The sequence below is a fragment of the Chanodichthys erythropterus genome, chromosome 8 (assembly GCF_024489055.1).
Source record: "Chanodichthys erythropterus isolate Z2021 chromosome 8, ASM2448905v1, whole genome shotgun sequence".
NCBI classification, from domain to species: domain Eukaryota; kingdom Metazoa; phylum Chordata; class Actinopteri; order Cypriniformes; family Xenocyprididae; genus Chanodichthys; species Chanodichthys erythropterus.
In genome coordinates, this window is record NC_090228.1 from 41,937,482 (window position 1) to 41,958,228 (window position 20,747).

At 42.6% G+C, this 20,747-nt stretch overlaps 1 protein-coding gene across 1 annotated transcript; it reads left to right on the forward strand.

The window, feature by feature from the left end:
* Positions 1–5,995: 5,995 nt before the first annotated feature.
* Positions 5,996–20,115, forward strand: LOC137024962 (nuclear factor 7, brain-like). Its single transcript, XM_067392938.1, has 6 exons — positions 5,996–6,535; positions 14,425–14,520; positions 14,650–14,880; positions 15,007–15,029; positions 15,112–15,230; positions 15,605–20,115. Exons 1-6 carry the CDS (start codon positions 6,161–6,163, stop codon positions 16,147–16,149), a joined length of 1,389 nt encoding a protein of 462 aa, XP_067249039.1. The 5' UTR covers positions 5,996–6,160; the 3' UTR covers positions 16,150–20,115.
* Positions 20,116–20,747: the final 632 nt, after the last annotated feature.

A 20,747-nucleotide genomic window follows, 5' to 3' on the forward strand; every position in this document is an offset into this window, starting at 1 on the left:
AATAATTTACTATGAATTAAATGGAAATCAAACTAAATACAATTTATTGTGTAACCAAAATACCAATAATACCCAAAAGAAAAATAAAAAACTTAGCGTGTGACTCTTAATTATAAACAAGCCTGAAATATACAGGGACTCTTATTTTGAAATGTCTACACAATTGCAGGCTGATCCTTCAGATTCTTACAACTGTCTAAAACATTTTACATAAAGGTCATAAAGTAGACATTGTAATAATTCAACAACTTCAGTTAGCAATCGCTTGACATAAATCTGCACTTTTCAGCAATTGAGAATCACTTTGAAGCAGCCTGAAGTGATCTTAAAGTGAAACATGCAGTTCCCTAAAAATAATAAAAAGCATAAATGTGTCTCCAAATATACTTGGGCGGTGGTTATATACCTGGGCGGCCCACCCAAGTAAAGTCTATGTGTGGGACACACTGCTATTTATACTGTTTGGCCAGGAGAGAGAGAATCTCTGCAAGTAAAAGCGGAGTGCTCTGCTCCAGCACTTCTGATATGATCATGCCGCTGAAGTGCGGTGCTATGCGAGCAAATTGAAGTGTATAGGCATTCTTGACAACCCAATTTGACACTGCCGGGAGTGCCATGCACTTAGGTAGCTTGATACCTAAGCGGTGTCTGCCACAGTGAGGGCTGTGTTTCCTCAGTACATATGACAGGTAATGGATCCACAGCTCGAGGCACAGAGTTATTCAAATCTGTCACCTCAAGCTGCACCGAGATTTCGTTCTGCAAAATGTGGCCCTGGAGGGAGGTTTGCTTATACCGTAGACAGCATTTTGAGGTGGAAAAAAGTTCTAATATTGAGGTATGTTTGTTTTTGTGTTTATTACAACTCTTTGCAGTGGTAAAACAACATTTAAAGGTGCCCTAGATTCAAAAATTGAATTTACCTCGGCATAGTTAAATAACAAGAGTTCAGTACATGGAAATGACATACAGTGAGTCTCAAACTCCATTGTTTCCTCCTTCTTATATAAATCTCAATTGTTTAAAAGACCTCCGAAGAACAGGCGAATCTCAACATAACACCGCCTGTTACGTAACAGTCGGGATCATTAATATGTACGGCCCCAATATTTGCATATGCCAGCCCATGATTGAGGCATTACACAAGGGCAGAACGTCTGGATCTGTGCACAGCTGAATCATCAGACTAGGTAAGCAAGCAAGGACTATAGCAAAAAATGGCAGATGGAGCAATAATAACTGACATGATTCATGATAACATGATATTTTTAGTGATATTTGTAAATTGTCTTTCTAAATGTTTCGTTAGCATGTTGCTAATGTACTGTTAAATGTGGTTAAAGTTACCATCGTTTCTTACTGTATTCACGGAGACAAGAGCCGTCGCTATTTTCATTTTTAAACACTTGCAGTCTGTATAATTCATAAACATAACTTCATTCTTTATAAATCTCTCCAACAGTGTAGCATTAGCAGTTAGCCATGGAGCATAGCCTCAAACTCATTCAGAATCAATGTAAACATCAAAATAAACACTGTACTTACGCAATTAGACATGCTGCATGACGAACACTTTGTAAAGATCCATTTTGAGGGTTATATTAGTTGTTTGAACTTTTTTTATGTTGTTTAAGGCAAGCGCGAGCTCTTGGGGCGTGGAGCACGAAAATTAAAGGGCCACACACCCTGAATCGGCTCATTTCTAATTATGCTCCAAAATAGGCAGTTAAAAAAATTTATTTAAAAAAATCTATGGGGTATTTTGAGCTGTAACTTCACAGACACATTCAGGGGACACCTTAGACTTATATTACATCTTTTTAAAAAAAGTTCTAGGGCACCTTTAAACATTGCTTGCTCCAACTCGAACGCGCTCTCTTGGAAGGCGGTCCTTCTCTCTCCATGGACATCGTTCTCTTCTTCTCCGTTGGGCGTTCAGGAGGTCTGCTTCTGGTCCACTAGGTAACTGGACTTGTTTCGCACCCTAACGGGACTTCTTGTTAGTTCTGACGAATCACTGGTTCAGGATCACATTGCAAGCTCATGCTTGGAGCAATCTCCCTCTGTTGCGCGTCGGCCTGCCTGGGAAGGAAGTGGGTCATCATTTTAGCCTGTTTTTGCACCTCCAAAATATTCTCTGAGAACGCCGGTACGACATAACCAAAGAGGCCTTGGGGATCCACTGGGCATTGAGCAGCTGTGATTTATCTGAGTCAAACATTTCTGAGCCACAGTTGCTGCAGCACTACACATGCTACGCCTGACTCCTTGGGTGACCTTCTTCGCTGCACACAGGGTGAGATCCACTGCTGACGAAATGACGTTCATCTAGGAACTTCCAGAGTCTAGTTTGAAACACCTGCACGATCGCCGTTGAATGTCAGCAATAAGGGTAGGCGGACTAATGGAAGGTCTGCCCCCAACTTCCTCATCCATGGCAGCATAACATCTTCCAGGATGCTGCTGTGAGCTCACCATCCTCAGTGCTCAACCCTGTAATTGGTGGACATCATATCCCATCAGTATAGGAGATCTGGGGCTCTGGTGGGTGATGAGAACGCAGGTGCTGGACTGGTGTTATCTCATCAGTAGAGCCTCTTGAAGGAGCTGTTCGTATCCTCTCTGCGTTGAGCACAACAGCGAGCCTCGTGCAGAGAATATTGATAAGCAGGTCCTACAGAAGTGGCAATCAGATCCTCGAATGTTTGCTTCGAAGCCGTTGTGCAAATCCAAAAACTGTTATTAGCCCGCCAGACACGCGTCATCCTCGGATGGACATTTCATTGATTCTCCGGATCACAGGAGGGGATTGCAGGTCTACAGCGAAGGATTTTCACTAAAGTTTAAGCCTTTATGCGATGTTAATCGACCAACTCGAAAGGGAATTATGAATTAAACCAGCGTCTTGCCAATGAAGTTTTGATGGAATATAATTGCAATCAGTATAAAGACGACTACGGTGATGTACAGGAGTCATACAAAAAGCACGTGCGAGTCTGTTATATTGATGTGCAAACATAGTCCTTTTCAGTATTGCAACTTTTCTAGTATGTAAACAAGCTCTTTGCTGTTGCACTTTACACATACTATACACTGAGAAATTTTAAAAAAAAAAAAAAAAAAAAAGATTTTTTTGCTTTGGTGTGCATAAATCTATGAATTATATGGACTCCTTATATAATTTGGTAATTTGGTGTCCTTTTGGGAGCTTCAAGTGTTTATTTTTTTAAAAAGCTTGCAGAAAATACAGTTTTGTAAAAATAAATTATAATAAAATACCCTTCAATCTGATGGTTTATTTTGCTCAATATAGCAAATGCTGACAAAATGATCGTGTTAAAGAAGATAAATGGTGAATGCTTAATTTCACATTTAGAGTGCAATTAATTGCTATTTTTCACACAGAAGCATGTGATTAATCGCGATTAAAAAATTAAATCTATTGACAGCCCTAACATAAGTAATATATAAAATGTGCAGAGTTATTCCAACACTTTTTGATTCTTGATTTCTGATCACTTTATGCAGAGCTTTTGTGGAGCAAAACCTTAAAGGCCAAGTAACAGCAACATTTAAGAAATTTGTGTGTCGTCAGAAAGGGCATTCGGCATAAAACCTGTGCAAAATCAAAGTGTGTGTGTGTGTGTGAAGCGGACCCTGCAAATGAGCAGGAATAACACTAGGAAGATGGATGACAAAGAGCGAGAGAAAGACAAGAGCGAGAGGACAAACGGGAACGAGAAGCCAGAGAAAGAGAAGAAAGAAGACATCAAGAAGCAATAGAGAGAGAGGAAAGGAGAGAGAGAGAGGCCAAGGAAAGAACGATTTCTTCGCCTTCTTGAGATTATTGCAAAAAAATAAAATATTTCTTTAATAAAATTTATTTTAATGTAAATGTGTGATTGATTTAAGAATGATTTCCATTTCTGTAAACAAGCATCCATTCTCCAAAATGCTTATCTTTTGTAGTGTATACATATATTTTAGACTACATATAATTGTAATAATTCTAAATATATTTTAGAACAAACATTTTATTTGTAGGAATTCACTGTAAATTATAGACATTTCACACATGTGTTCACACATCTCTTCTGGAGAGGTTGATATAATAACTGATATAATTAATTGATATAATTGATTTCAATATTTTTATAATTATGGGTATTGTTGTAAAACACCAAACACTTAAAAATATTGTCACGAATGTGGCTCCCGCGGCTCCTCCTCCGGACTACCGGAGGGAGCCATGACCGCAATATTGATCACTTCCCATTTGGACTACGTTACCCATAGGCCCTCATTCCTGGGACTGATTGCACATACACCTGCACTGGATCACACTCACACTATTTAAGACACACACACACACTTACACATCGCAAAGTCTTGATTTGCCTTGGTGATCATTTCTAAGCGTTTTCTTGTGGACTGTTTACCTGTTACCGTTACTGCCTACCACTCCAGAGCCCACTCCAGTCCTTGAATCTGCTCATGCCCATGAATCTGCTTCAGAGACAGCTCCAGTCTTTGAATCTGCTGAGCCCACTCCAGTCCACAAATTCACTCCAGAGTCCACCTCAGTCCATGAGTCCACTCTAGAGTTCACTGCTGTCCCAGAGCCCAGCCTTGTGACCCCTGAGTTCCCTCTCTGCCCTGATGTGACCACTGAGGTCGTCCCTGAGTTTCCTGTCTACCTCAACACAACCACAGAGGTCATACCTGAGCTCTATGTTTGCCTCAACACGACCACAGAGGTCCTTCTTGAACTGCCTGTCTGCGTCAAGACAACCAGAGAGGACGTCTTACTCAGAGCCTTGGAGGGCATTCCTGAGCTCCCTGCCTGTCCAGTTACGGCTCTAATGGCCAAAACTAACCTATCTGTGCTTCATGTTGCAGTTTCACCTGATCAGCCTTGGTGGTTTCCGGTGTTGCCAGATCTGCCCTGGTGGTCTTCTGCTCCGCCATGGTGGTCTTCAAGCCCATCTACACTACCGTGGTGGTCGTCTGCTTCCGCTCCTTAGGAGTGGGGCTATGTCACGATCACCAGTGAAAGTGCCCGTCATTGCCACAAGAGGGCATTCCACTCTGGACTACACACATCATTTGGACTTAATTTCCCATCTACCCTCATACCTTGGACTGATCACCCTGCACCTGCAACCCATTATACTATCACTCACTCACACATAAAAGACACTTGCACCCACACCTCTATGCAAAGTCTTGTTTAGCCCCATCTGACATTTCTGAGCATTTCCCCTGCATTCTGTATTCTTGTGTTTGACCTTGGACTGTTACTCGTTTCTGATTCTCTGCTGCCTGCCTTGACCCTTGCCTGTTCCTGGATTGTATATGTTTGCTGCCTACCCAGATCACTGCATGTCACTGTTTCTGCCACTGGCTCATCCTTGCTGTTATTTTGTCTGTGAACTTGACTTTAATAAAAGCTGCAGGTGGATTCTCACTCCATTGACCCAATCCTTACAATTATATTTTATACCATTAACATTTTTATCATGTTAGTATTGTAAAAACAGCCTTACATCTAATTGTATACAAATCAGTTATTAATTACCCTTTAATAATCATTTACTAGCTGTGTAGTTTACAACATTAGATTTTCGTCTTTAAGAAGAATTAACATGTTCTATAATCAATGTATCGAATTGAATAGATATTGAATTGAAAGCTCATGAATCCAGTCATAAAATGTGTCTCCTCCACACACTGACAGTCTCAATCTCAATACATATTTTAGTAAACTTTTGTTTTATAGGATTACATTTTCTTATAATTTTCTAATATTTAATACTACATTTTCTCACTTGATTCTTTATTCAGTCCATTGAGTCCAGAATAACTTTGTAAGAACAAATAAAATAAAGGTAAAACTACAACCAGTCTGTCTTCAGAAACTCCACCTCTTACAAAACCTACCAGGAAGTGACTAGTCATTATTTCTAGCTTTCATTTTTGCTGAAAGCTAAAACGTGTCAGTGTTGTGAAGAACAGAGGAGGACAAATTATATCAGGATTTTTGTGTTTTTCTGAATTAATCCAGATAAGTTTTTGATTGTAATGATTATTTACTTTTCAAACCAAAGTTCAGAAAGTGAAAGTAAATTGTAGATCACTGGATCTTTTACAAGACGGAGAAATGTATTCAAAATCTGTGGAAGAGCTTTCTTGTCCTGTTTGCTGTGAAATCTTCAAGGTTCCTGTTATTCTGTCCTGTAGTCACAGTATTTGTAAAGAGTGTCTACAACAGTTCTGGAAAACTAAGAAATCTCAGGAGTGTCCGGTCTGCAGGAAAAGAGCTTTAAGACAAAAACCTCTAGTTAATCTAGTGTTAAAAAACTTGTGCGATTCATTGATAAAGGAGGGAAATGAGGACATCTGCAGCTTACACAGTGAGAAACTCAAACTCTTCTGTCTGGAGGATAAACAGCCTGTGTGTTTAGTGTGCAGAGACTCAGAGAAACACGTCAATCACACATTCAGACCCATCAGTGAAGTGCTTTCATCCTACAAGGTAAAACAAATGTCTCTCACTTTAAGTGCTAAATACAGTGCTAAACACTGGAACAGTATTGTTCATAGTCTAGTATTTATTTTTGCTCAGACTAAATCTCCATGACTTCCCAGAAAGCATGGTGACATTGATATAATGTTGAGTTTTGATCCAAACTACACTGTAAAAAATTACCGTGATTTTAACAGTAAAAGACGTCAATTGGTTTACAGAAAGTTTCCGTACTATATACGGTGAATAACTGTAATAGATCTAACGGTACATTTAATGTAATTTTACGGTAAAATACCGTTAAATTCACAGTTTTTGGAAGTGAAAAATAACAATTCATTGTAAAATTTACAGTGAAAAAATTTACAGTGAAAAAACGTAAATTGACATTCCCACACTTCACATTTGATATATTTTTGTTGAAATAACTGTTTCTTCTTATTTTTTCTCATTTTTTTCTAATCAGTTATGTAGATTAGGGTTTTATGTTACATCTAATGTTGTTAAATTAATGTTTATTTCATTTTTAAAATTTCATGCATGTTACCATGATGGTGTTTAGTGTGTGTGTGAATGACACTGTGTGCACCTTCTATATGTTAGTGTTGTCCTTCTCAACTTGTAGAAAAGCTGCTTGTGATGAACTTTGATTCATGTGACTCTTATCACCACTGTGTTTTGTGACTGTCAATGTATTATAAAGGTACAAAACAGATATTAGTACTTAATTAGGTTGGTAAATTAACATTATATCAGTTAATGAAATACGTTATTTTACCGTAAATTTAACAGATTTTTTTTTTACATTGCTACTGTATTTTTTACGGTAAAGTTCTGGCAACCACAGCTCAGCTGCCGGTTTTTTACCGTAAATTTTACCGTAAATTTTCCCTTGCATGGTCAGTTAATGATATGCTAAAGCTCACCGGCACGTTGACATGATTGGATACAAGGTAGTTTATGGCATCAGAAACCGTCTCAGGTTACGAATGTAACTCATGAATCCTGTCAAGTTCCGGACTACAGTTCCCATCATCCTCTTTGCCAGTCATCATCAGTCACATGCACACACTCCTGTCCAATCACCAGTTGCCACATACACCTGCAACACATTACATGGACTATAAAACACTCATACACACACCACCTTGTTGCTAGGTCTTGTTTTCCCAAGTATTGCATTACCAAGCGTTATATCCTGTCTGCCTGTCCTGTGTTACCGTTCCTGCCTGTCTCCTGTTTGTTGACCCGTTGCTGCCTGTCCTGACCATTGCCTGCACCCTGACTACGATTCTGCCTGTTCCTTGTTGTTCCCGTTTGCTCCCGTTTGACCCTGCCTGTATGACAACGCTCACTGTAAATAAAGCTTTGCATATGGATCCCTACCTGAGTCCCGCCTTCATTACAGAAGACCTAGCCATACCCAGGTCCAGCAAGCTTTGTGAGCGTTCCCGTCTCGGCAATATGAATCCATCTGCTCAGTTGATGTGTCTCCGTCAAGGAGACAGTACGTCAAGGAGTTTATCGGACTGGCACAGTTAACGTGTTTTGATGAGGTATGTCTCATGATCTTTTTCCGAGGAGGACTGTCTCATCCGCTGTGTTCCGTCATGCCGCTTCACGATCCCAGGTGGTCGTTGGAGCAATATATTGTCCTCGCATTGCAGCTGAGTGGCTCTAGTTTTACCGTGGGTGTCGCGGAGGAACACGACACCATGCTGCATCACGTATTGGCTGCTGCTAAAGAGGACATTCACAAGATGGTGTCAACAACAACAACACCAGTTCATACCCCCGCTGGTCATCCAGAGCAACGTCACATCTCCGTTGATCGCCCAGAGTCACGTCACGTCTCCGTTGATCGCCCAGAGTCACGTCACGTCTCCGTTGATCGCCCAGAGTCACGTCACGTCTCCGCTGATCGCCCAGAATCACATCACACCCCCGCTGATCACCCAGAGCAACATCACGTCTCTGCTGATCGCCCAGAGCAATGTCACGTCGCCGCTGATCGCCCAGAGCAACGTCACGTCTCTAGATCAGTCAGAGAACGGCAAGGATTACGTTCCAGTGTGGTTGACCCACCGCTGATTTCAGCGCGAGCGGCTGGCATTCCAAGGCATCAACCGGCCGCTTCCCACTCAAGCCCGGTGGCCGCTTCCCACTCAAGCCCACCGGCCGCTACGCTCTCAAGCCTGGTGGCCGCTTCCCACTCAAGTCAGCCGGCCGCTTCGCTCGCAAGCCAGCCGGCCGCTTCGCTCTCAAGCCCGCCGGCCGCCTCGCACTCAAGCTCGCCGTTTGCAACGCTCTCAAGCTCGCCGGCTGAACGCTCTCAAGTTCGCCGGTTGCTATGGACTCATGTTCGCCGGTTGCAACACACTCAAGCGCCCTGGACGCAATGGACAAAATGGCTGCTTTGCCAGTGCCCACGGGCAAGATGGCCGCCCCTTCGGTGTCTATGGACGTAGGGGTCGTTCCAGCCGTTGAGTCGGCTTCAGCCAGGGAGTCCGCTCCAGAGCCTACTCTCCCTGTCAGTCCTGTGATGCCAGAGAAGGCTGTCTTCTCTTTTTATGTTCTGGCTGTCCTGCGTGCGTGGAGGATGCACTCGGGCGCAATTGACTTTGAAACTGTATGCCAGCCCGAGCTCGCTGCCGTCCCAGAGCAGTACGAGCCCGCTGCCGTCCCAGAGCTGCCCGCTCTCCCTGATACGTCTGCCCTGCTGCCGGCGCCACTCGAACTCCTTGCCCACGAGCCCGTTACGGACCCCGCTGAAATCCCCAAGAACTTTTTTGGTGGGGGCATTACACCTGAGGGTGGGGAGCTTGTGGGTGGGGACCTTGCCTGGTCACTGCCGTCTTCGGACTTTGAACTACTAGGGCCATTTATGGACTCATTGTTGCGGCTGCCCAAGCCGCCTAACCTGCCGTGGCTGCCCAAGCCACCCGACCTGCCGTGGCTGCCCGTGGCACCTGACCCGCCGTGGCCGCCCGTGGCACCTGACCCACCGAGGCCACCCGAGGCTCCTGACCCACTATGGCTGCCTGAGTTCCTGGACCTGCCCTGGAGACCTCCGTACCCGCCTGCACATCCAGTATCTCCTGCCTGTAGGTCTCCAGGGCACCCACCCCCCCTCCCCAGTTGTGCCATCTACGGCGCGAGGTCGCGCCTTCCGGGAGGGGGACATTCTGTCATGAATCCTGTCAAGTTCCGGACTACAGTTCCCATCATCCTCTTTGCCAGTCATCATCAGTCACATGCACACACTCCTGTCCAATCACCAGTTGCCACATACACCTGCAACACATTACATGGACTATAAAACACTCATACACACACCACCTTGTTGCTAGGTCTTGTTTTCCCAAGTGTTGCTTTACCAAGCGTTATATCCTGTCTGCCTGTCCTGTGTTACCGTTCCTGCCTGTCTCCTGTTTGTTGACCCGTTGCTGCCTGTCCTGACCATTGCCTGCACCCTGACTACGATTCTGCCTGTTCCTTGTTGTTCCCGTTTGCTCCCGTTTGACCCTGCCTGTATGACAACGCTCACTGTAAATAAAGCTTTGCACATGGATCCCTACCTGAGTCCCGCCTTTGTTACAGTAACCATAGTTCCCTGAGAACAGGGAACGAGACTCTGCGCTGACTGCGCTATGGGGAACGTCCTCCGTGACATGTACTCGAAATGCCAAAAATCACCACACTCCAATCCTATTGGCCGGCGACAGCCTATCACGTCAAATGGCGTGAACTGTGACGTATAAAGGGAGCGCCTGGGGAAACAGCAGACATCTTCTTGTCTTTGAGCGACTGTAGCAGGCATCCCACAGCATGGCATGAAAGCGCAGAGTCTCGTTCCCTGTTCTCAGGGAACCATGGTTACATACGTAACCTGAGACGTTCCCTTTCAAAAGGGAACTCCACTCTGCGCTGACTGCGCAATGGGGAACGATATACCCATGCCACCATGCTAGAGGAGAATGCCAGTCCAAATGTCTGGACACACATCCGGCAGTTCCAGGGAAAAACCGGGGGCAGAACTCCAAGGCTGTCAGTGACAGCATTCCCTACGGCCAACAGCCCAAGCTTAGCCTAAAAGAGGCCTTCCGAAAAAAGCCTACCAAGGCTGCTCAAGCATCTGGAACCAACAGCCCGAGAGGGGGTGGTCCCTTTAAGGGAATGTGGCCAAGGAACCAAAGGAACCTTGGCCAGTCACTCAGGGGGAAAAATCCATCCCACTGCCACCAAGGAGGCCTAGCCAGATCCAGCAAAGCTAAATCTGGCCTAGCCAACCTTCTCTGATATACAGAATCTCCAAGCGCAAACTCCAGAGAGGAGAGCAGGAAAGAACGACTGCGAAAGGGCAGTAAGCAATTCAAACCCACACGCAGAGATGGGCATCCTGGAGAGCGGAACTCAGCTAAACGCTCTGGACCCTCGTATGAGGGGAGTACAACCACTCATCCAAGGATCTACTCAGCCGTTAACAAGGTGCTGAGGAGGCTGTGTGCTAAAGAACCCTGACCCAGGGGAGCACAAACCAGCCTGGGGGCCGGTCTAACGGGAGACTTCATAGAAGTCTACAACCATACCAGCTTAGGGAGCTAAGCTCAATTACGCAGTTAACCCCGAAGGGAAGTACAAAGCTCAACCTAACAGACAGACTGTAAGGTGGGCACATAGTCATGGAGGCCGGGAAAAGGGCCTACAACATAACCAGAGTTCACCAGAGAACTAGAACTGAATGCAGACGGCGGTAGCCCAGGATGGCTTGTAGGGCCACACCCTATTGCATATCAAGGTGGAGCAAACACCAAGACATAACAGCTGCAAGTGCCCACGAGACAGCCCGTCCAACACAAACCAACGTGCAGTGCACTCGGTGAAGTACCTTCTACTCTTTAAGCAAGAGGAGTACAACATACACCATCATGCGCTAAGGAAAGGCCCCGTGGGCCTATAATCCCAGCAGGCACGTGGCATCAGCTCATGGCAGTGTTATCAGGGTTCAAGCTACACAGTCCGACTACACAGGAGGTCATAGTCAACCTGAGACCTGGCCAGCCGGCGAAACCATCCCTTTTGTTTGTCAAAGGTCAGCATGCCCCACAGGAGGCCTTTACGGCCTACCCGTCACACACGACATCAGCCAGCGGCCACTAAAGTTCTAGGAGCAAAAATAGAACCTGTTAGATAGACAGAAAATATTTTAGCTCAACTAGAGCTAAAGGGAAGAAACGCACAATTTACTCAGTAAAAACATTTTTTACTCTCAGCGAGAGGAGTACCAAGCTAAACTCCGACATGCTAGCAAAGGAAGGCCTAAAAGTGGCCTGTAACCTTCAAAGCATGCTGCGATAGCTAGTGCGTTTATACAACACCCAAGGGGGATGAGACATACAGAAACCCATACAAGCTGTGCCAACATGCTAGGTAAGACATGAAAGGAGGCCTCAACGGGGGCCAACGACTTCCATAAACATCTGGCAACAACAGAGTAACGTATGACTCATCATGGAATGATGCCCGTACACGACCAGCATAGCTGGGCCAACAGGAAGCTATAAGAGAGGCCTGGAAAGGCCTGCTACTTAAAGAACCATGTGGCACCAGCCCGTGGTTCTTGGCCGGGCTCCTAGCTACAAGGAAGGGCCAGTATAACCTAAAAGGATAATTTTAAGGAAACTAGCTACACAACCTGAGCCTAGGCATACACATTCCAGCAGGCAATATTAATATGCTAAACAGCGTGAGCGTAACCAGCATCGTAGACCAACAGCGCTGTATCCAAATAAGCTGCATACAGAGAGGCTAAAAGGCAAATAGCCAACAATCAAACAGCAATGAACCCCAGATGCTGTGGTGCAAACGACCGGGAGAAGTCTGGTAAACAAAATTCCCTACACTCACCCTGAGTGTGCGATCCAACAGGTGATGCACTCAGTGAAACACAAACCCTAACCAGGGAGTACAACAACACCGTATTCATATATAGAGGCCGGATAAAGCCTGCTATCATAGAAAACAGGTGTAACCTGTGGCAGCACAAGTACGCTCACATAACACGCCTGCATAAACATATGAAGGGGAAATATGGGCAAAAAAAACCTTCCTCAGAAGGAGGCCAGAACTAGGAACTATACAACCGCAGGGGGATGTAAACAAACATACACCTAACCTAGTTCTAGCCTAGCCGCTAGCTAAGGACTGTATGTAGACCACGCTACACTCGGGCTACAAATTCCCAAACATACAGAGAAAGTAGCGCGAGCGACAGCATTAGGTGGCCGAAAAACCGGCCAACACATAACTGACAATAGCGAAAGCTAGTTCTAGCTATACACATTATCAGCCGAGAAACTACACCAACGCTAAACAACAAAGCGGCCATAAAGGGCCTGCCTGTAACAGTCAGCCTAACATACAGTTATTTGCCCAAATAACCCCTTAAAAACATGAACAGATGACAACTATATGCACGGGAAGCTATACAGGAAAAGCAAGGTCTATATTGAAAATGAAAAATGGACCTGGCTTACCTCCTGCGGCTCGTAAAACGCAGATTCCTCCCCGATTCGTCACACGGAGGGGAAAATCCAAAGTCCCATAAGCCCAAAAACACTTTCACTATCAAGCCAGACGGCAGGCCATCAGGAATATATCCATCATAGGCCCACAACATCAGCCCGACTGTAAAGCCCGCAGCATATAGATGTCACAAACGCTACTGGGAGGCGAAGGAAGAGCGAGGGCGAGAAAAAGCCCTCACGAGAGCGGAGATCAATTACCGGCGCTGCTGGCGCCACTCCTCGAACACATCCCTCAAATCTTGCTTCTTCCTTATAGCATCTCGCCGTCTCTGCGACTTATTCCGAGGAGGAGGAGGCGCACGAGTGGCGACACTTTCCCTCTGGGCATGCCTCTGAGCCACGGCTCGAGACGGCCCGGGATCTCCCGGCTGTCTGGGTCCAGAGCTGGATCTGAGCGGGATGCAAGATCTAAACGCAGCGGAGCGTGTCTTCGCCTCCCTGATCAAGATCCGTAAGCAGATCAGCCTGGTATGCCAGAAGCACTGACATAGTGTGCAACGCCGCACCAGCCTGACCTGCAGCGGCGTAAGCTCCTCGCCCAGACAAAAAACACACAAGTTTTGTGTGTCCTCCGGTGTCAGAAACCTGGGACAAGGATCAGCACACTTCCTGAACGATTTAGCAGACCTAATTTCTTTTGGCAGAGTGAAAATCGAGGGAATGCATGATGTCTGTAAATTGTCCTGCATGTCATGTCTGGGGCTCTGTAATTTAAATGTTTCAACAAAAGTAATTTAGAATCAACAAAACAATAACATTGATCAAATTATATTACTAATGATTATTTTTGTTCAATGTCAATTCAACATTGGTGATGTAGAATCAATCATAGTGTAACAATGATTCAATGTCATTACCATTGATTATTTTGTCGAAAATATCATTATTGTTTTAGCATCAATTGTGGGTGCAAAAACGATTTCGAACCAACATTACGTTGCCACTGATTTTTTTTATTGAAATCTCACCATTTCCTCAACATTAATTGTGGGTGCAAAAGTGATATTAAACCAGCATCACTTTGTAACGTTAATTCAATGCAATTAAGCACTGACGCATCAACACTGACTCAACATTGTTTCAATGAACACATGATATCTGGGTTTCTACTGATATGACATTCTGCACTGAGATTCAACCCTCCGATGTTCACATCTTGAATGTAACAGCATTGACACAAAACATGTTTGGTTTGAAAATCAGTAGAAATGTCACGGGTTACTAAATAATATAACAACAAAAGCATCCAAACATACAATGTTTAAACCTCTTAGCTACATAAGTTTCACAGATTTTCATCTTAACCTGTAGGAGGAATTTAATACAGCACTGACATCCTTACAAACCAAGCTCGAAAATGGAGAACAAATGAAAGAAGAGTTTGATGAAATAATTGAACACATCAAGGTGAGGATATATAGAGTTAAATACTCCACATTTACACACACAGAGTTTATTAATGACATTAATAATGTCATTAATTATTAAGTGTGTTTTAATACAGAGCTGACTGAAGGGAATGTGATTTGATTTCAGTCTCAAGCTGAGCAAACAGAGCGTCAGATTAAAGAAGAGTTTGAGAAGCTTCATCAGTTTCTCAGAGATGAAGAAGAAGCTACAATCACTGCACTGAGGGAGGAAGAGGAGCAGAAGAAGCAGATGATGAAGGAGAAGCTGGAGGAGATGAACAGACACATCTCATCTCTTTCACACACTATCAAAGACATGGAGGAGATGATGAAAGCCAATGACGTCTCGTTTCTAAAGGTGACAAATGAATCTGGCTTCATTCTTTGAGCTTAAAACTACTTGCCGATGTTGTATAGAGAGACTCACTGACAATAATAGTGTTTAATAAAATATTAAAATGTTTTCAAACTCTTTATTTTCCAGAACTTTACCGTCACAATGGAAAGGTGAGTGAGCTGCTCGTATCTCTTCTCTCAGTGGATCTGAACTCAAATTCACTGCAGTTCTGACTCCTGAATGTTCCTCCAGAGTCCAGATCTCACAGCCGGATCCAGAGATGAGTTCTGGAGCTTTGATTCATGTGTCACATTACCTGGGTAACCTGTCGTTCAGAGTCTGGAAGAAGATGATGGAAACTGTCCAACACAGTGAGTCTCAGCAGATTTGACACCAGTGCAAAAGATAGTTCAGATATAAACTAAAACATTTGATAGAAATATAATCACTGAATTTCTAAAAGAAAATGAATTTCTAAGTAAATCTGAACTGTATTTCAGAAAATCATCAGATCATACAGTGAACTCATAAAAAGTCTATTCCTCGTGGTCTATGCTGATGTATTAGGATGCAATGGTGTTTATTGAATACTGATATTAAACCTGAAGCCTCAATCCATTCTGACAGTAACTGAGAGATCATTGTTATGATTTATGATCTCTTTCAAGAAAGTCTTTGTGTTTTACATTTACATTTCTAATGCCATCATATTTCATCCTCTAATCTGATGTTATTCTCTCTGCAGCTCCGTTGACTCTAGATCCAAACACAGCACATCCATGTCTCACACTCTCTACTGATCTGACCAGTGTGTCATACAGTGATGAAGGTAAAAAGTTTCCTGATAATCCAGAGATGTTTGACGAGTATCCGTGTGTTCTGAGTTCTGAGGGCTTTAACTCAGGAACACACTGCTGGGATGTGGAGGTTGGTGACAATACATACTGGAGTCTTGGAATAACCACAGCATCAAACCAAAGGAAGGGAGACGTTTTCTTTGACTCTAATGTCTGGCGTTTGCGGCACAAGGACAGTGAATACAGCTCAGAATCCCCAGAGCAACCCTTGACTGCCTTTACTGAAGAGAAGCTTCAGCGTGTGAGAGTTCAACTGGATTATGATGGAGGAACAGTGTCATTCTCTAATCCTGTGACCAAAAACTGTCTGCGCACATTCAGGACATCCTTCACAGAGACTGTCTTTCCATTCTTATATAATTGCTGCACAACTTCCCCTCTGAGGATTTTACCAGTTAAAGTGTTTCAGAAAATCACAGTTAAATATGAGTGAGTGAAGCTGCAGCACCGGATTCTTCAGCTGACTTGAAGCAGTGCATGCTGGTTAGTAATTTTGTCTGACCTGAGACAGCGCCGACGCCATGTGACTGTGACGTTATGGCATTCACCGCATGACCATGGCCGTATCTACCATTGAGGACACCGAGGTCATGTCCTCTGTATTTTTTCCCTAAATTTCAAATTAGTCAAACCTGAAATCCAGCAGTGATGATCAATGCCAAACACAGAACCCGGTCCGTGTCCGAATCCATATGTCGTCTGTATTTTCTCCCAATTAAATTCACATTCTCCGTCTAATCTCAAGTGAAATCTCCGCCTCTATCTGTCTTTGCAGGCAGTGGCACGTGACACGTTACCTAGGCTACAGATTCAGAGAGTCGGGAAAGCCGGCAGGCTGATTGTATGTTTTCTCACGGAAGCTAATACATCGTAGTGTGGTCTTGAGCGAAATGCAGACATGAAGAAGAACTTGCATCAAACTAAATTAAGTTTTAAAAAGCCAACAACAGAAGGGCAGGGAAAGAGTAGGAGAGAAGGTGAGCCTGTGTGTGTCAGTGGCAGACTGTTCAGCGCTGTGAAGCGCTAAGTTTCATTTGTCATTAGAATCTCAAGAAACACACAAAACTACGTTGTCACAGGACTAAACAGGACTGACTAAACAGGCTTGTTCGAGTTTGCTGGCTAAGTAGATTGATAGTACTTTATCCGTTAGACGGTCAGCTAAGCAACATCAGCAATAGTGACTTTTGCTCAACGAAAAAAGTCCCACTCACAGTCACAGCCAGCCATTCGACAAGCCCGTTTAGTCAGATATGCGCAGCCTGCTCATCTGACTGTGATATTTTACTGTGAACTAGCAGTAGGCTAGGCTATGCCATGGTTTGTTATTGTTCTTTGAATAAGAATTAAACAAAACAACAACAGTGAACTGTCAGATGAGATGTTGTCAGGCTATGTCAGTAAAACTCCAATCAGCTGTTAGGCTATAGCCTACTGTGCTCGAAGCGTGAACTCAAGAATTGCTCGCGCAAATGCGCGGCGCGTGCTGCATATTACTGCATTATAGTTTAACTAAAGCGCTAAAGAAACTACAGGCATGCACCATCATTATTCTGAGGTAAATGAAGTCATGGAATTACCAAACATGCGATTAAGCTGCCTCAAAACTGCATGCATGTATGTATTTGTTGACATGGTTTTAAAGCTATTGTTATCCAATTTGTTGGCCTTAAAACGTCTTAAAATGCATATATGTACATCAAGGAAATCAAAATTTTCTCGGGGGAGCATCCCCCCCAACCCCCCTAGTAAAACACATTTTGTGACCTCGGTAAATATAAAACCCTGCGTACGGCCCTGCGCATGACAGCGATGTTCGTGTTTATTCTCACACCTTCAGTTCCACTAATCCTCACAAATCTGTATTTTTATTTCACTTCAGTTGTGATAAAGTATGTAAACGTAACACGAGCATCACTACGGGAAGCAAAAAAGTGTCTGACTTCAAGTCTCCGTTTTCAGCTCCTCTCCGACAATCATTCTGTCTCAAGTCTGACAGCATTTATAACCAGCATGCACTGCTTCAAGTCAGCCACCAATCTGCACATCACTGCATGAAGTTGAACAAGCATATTGTGTTATTATTGGGAGATGAGAGGGTCTGTATCTCTTACCATTGGAAAAAGTGTAACGGTTAACTTGGATCATGTGATGCACCTCCGCCTATTGTGTGGCAGTGACATCAGTGTCCACCGTTCAAAGTTTTATGACAGTCGGTTACAGCTCATGTTAATCAGTTTCTTGTGGATTAGTGTGTTGATCTTGTGAATAAATGTTTATATTTGGTGTTTTATCACTAGCAAATTAACAGTCGGATTGCATTTTTTGTGGAATGTGCTTTAATGTAGAAAAAAAAGAGCGCAAATATCTCTATTAGCTGCAAATCACTAGTCACTGAAGTTTACTTTCATTCATTAAAAAGCGTTAGTTCATCATCATTGGGCTCACAGTAGTCTGAAACGTGTCTAGTGTATCTGTCTGATTTTCGGGAATTGGAAATGATCGGCTAGGAATGCATTTTTAAATCCACATTGAATTTTGCTACATTGATCATGTGATATTTATTTGCAATCACAAGTGTCTTAACTGTGAATGTAAACGCAATTAAGTAAAGTAACATTTAAATGATCGTTTTCCTACAATTTTTGCTTGACCATGTTAAACATGTCTAATCATTTCTGTAATACATTTTCATTCTAATTTTGCAACTTATAAAACATTAAAATATCTGATTTAATTATATGGTTATGAAATGGCAAATGTAAATTCAATTAGGCCAATTGAAAAATTTAGATGTGACCAATCTCTAGAAAATGTTGAGTTGGAGTGGTCTGAATTTATTTTACAGTGTATAATTATATAATATTGAAGGGGTTGTATTCTGGAATCCACTGCCGCTTTAATATCTTTTGAGTGCCGCACACATTTTGGTCTGTCAGACAGCATTTTCTTTTATATCATAATATTTTGGCTGAATTACATAAAAAAGTGAGTGCCTACATAGCTACAATAAACTTTAAGTTGATGAAAGTAATGTGATGAACTTACTGCCTCCAATGCTGCCGTTCTAATGAGAGACAAACACTTTGACAAACCAACATTCACTGGTGAAAAACTTTCTAAATCCATTTCAGCTTGATTTTGGTCAAATGTTAATAATATAATGACTAGTGATGAGCAAAAAAGAGTCGATTCCTCGACTCTGAATAGCCACAGAGTCAGGGTCGACTCCAGCACAGGAATCAACTCTCGGTGTCAACTCTGCTGCTGTGTCCAGAATCGCTCACTTGTTTACTGATTCTCAAAACCATAGCCAACATGATGGATGGCAGTTAAGTGCATAATGTCTATGGTTAAGTGCACTAAGGAGTGAACGAAATGAAGCGAGGAATTCGGACACTGATGAATCACGTCAGAATGCTGTCGCAGAAACTTTGTCACATACATTTATGTAGCTTACTTTAGAAATAGATAAAAGTCATAGTGACTTTAGTTTGTAATTATACATACCTCCGTGTCAGCTTTAGGCGTATTGATGGTAGCTTATATTAAACATAGATTTGATTTTCCATAGTTAACCGTGTTCTTATACATAAAGATAATAAAAAACTCACATCAATAATAAACACATTAATAAGTATACATTGTTGTATGCAGTTTTTATGTATAGTATTAAATTTAGTATCTTTAACTCGTGTCCATGCACTTTTAAGACAATGATCATGTGCTTTTATAGCGCCATCCCCCGACCATTATAATGAGATGAATTCATTAAAGATGCCTGCTTTCTCGTTTATTTAATTCTGACATAATATTTGACCACATATGTTATTCATGACTTTTCTCTCGGTAAAATTAGGTATCGGCAGTTAGCAACATTGATAAGCTATCAGTCATCTCTAAATTGGACTAATTTGGACAGTCTCACTGTCATGAATGTGGCGCCCTCGTCTCATCCTCCGGACCGCCGGAGGGAACCATCACCGGAATACTGAATCTCATTCGGACTCCATTACCCATAGGCCCTCATTCCTGGGACTGATTGCACACACACCTGCACGGCATCACACACACCCTATATAACACACACACTTGCATTCATACATCGTGAAGTCTTGATTTGCTATGGTGGTCATTTCTGAGCGTTATTCCCTGGACTGTTATCTTGTTGTTACTTGGACTGTTACTCTATGCTGAACCTTTGCTGCTGCTGCTGCTGCTGCTGCTGCTGCTATAAATGTAGTAATAATGGAAGTAATGGAAGAATGTGGAAGTAGTTGTGCAGGTAGTCCATTAGTGTTTTAGGTGTCATAACTGAAAATGTAATTGTTCAGTTGATTATATTTGTACTTTCAACTATGTGGTAAATTTAAGAAGGGTGTGTGTGGAAATTACTGCATTGTGATGGCATGAATTTAATAAACATTTAAACTGCAAAATGTTACCGATTGATTGTTGCATATTTGTTTTGTTTGTTTTGTCTGGCCTGAATGTTTAAATTTATTGACAAACAGTGTCAAAAAAAAAAAAAGATCACTTGTATAGTTTTTTTTTTTTTTGCACAAAACACTAGTGTTCAGCTAGACAATCTCATATTAGATGAGGTTCAAAGGCTTTCATTGGCAGAATTCCCAACATATTAAAATGAACATGGATTTAAATATGTATTTCACAAAGAATTCAACTCTGAATGATACTCGCTTATGTTTTATTTGTATGTGAATTTCTTTGCACACCTGATTTACCTATTTTATTGAAGTATTAACAAAAATATTACAAATGTACAAAACAAATTGGTACACAACTTACATTCAAAGACATCAGTGTTAAGAGATGCTTAATAAAAACATTATAATAAATTATATTTATCCAATAAATCTAACAAAATTCCAGCTTTTTTATTTTTGTTTTTGACAATGTTTTTGAGTATTGTCTCTAATTCTTAAATACTGTAAACAGGGGGGTGATTTAAAAAAAAAATCTACATTTGTGAATAAAATTAACAAAAGTAAAATATTAATCAAAACTTTT

Coding starts and splice junctions, on each gene's coding strand:
- LOC137024962 (XM_067392938.1), top strand. CDS start 6,161: ATGTATTCAAAATCTGTGGAAGAGCTTTCTTGTCCTGTTTGCTGTGAA. Junction 14,521..14,649: donor AAATAATTGAACACATCAAG/GTGAGGATATAT, acceptor ATTTGATTTCAG/TCTCAAGCTGAGCAAACAGA. Junction 15,231..15,604: donor GATGGAAACTGTCCAACACA/GTGAGTCTCAGC, acceptor TTCTCTCTGCAG/CTCCGTTGACTCTAGATCCA.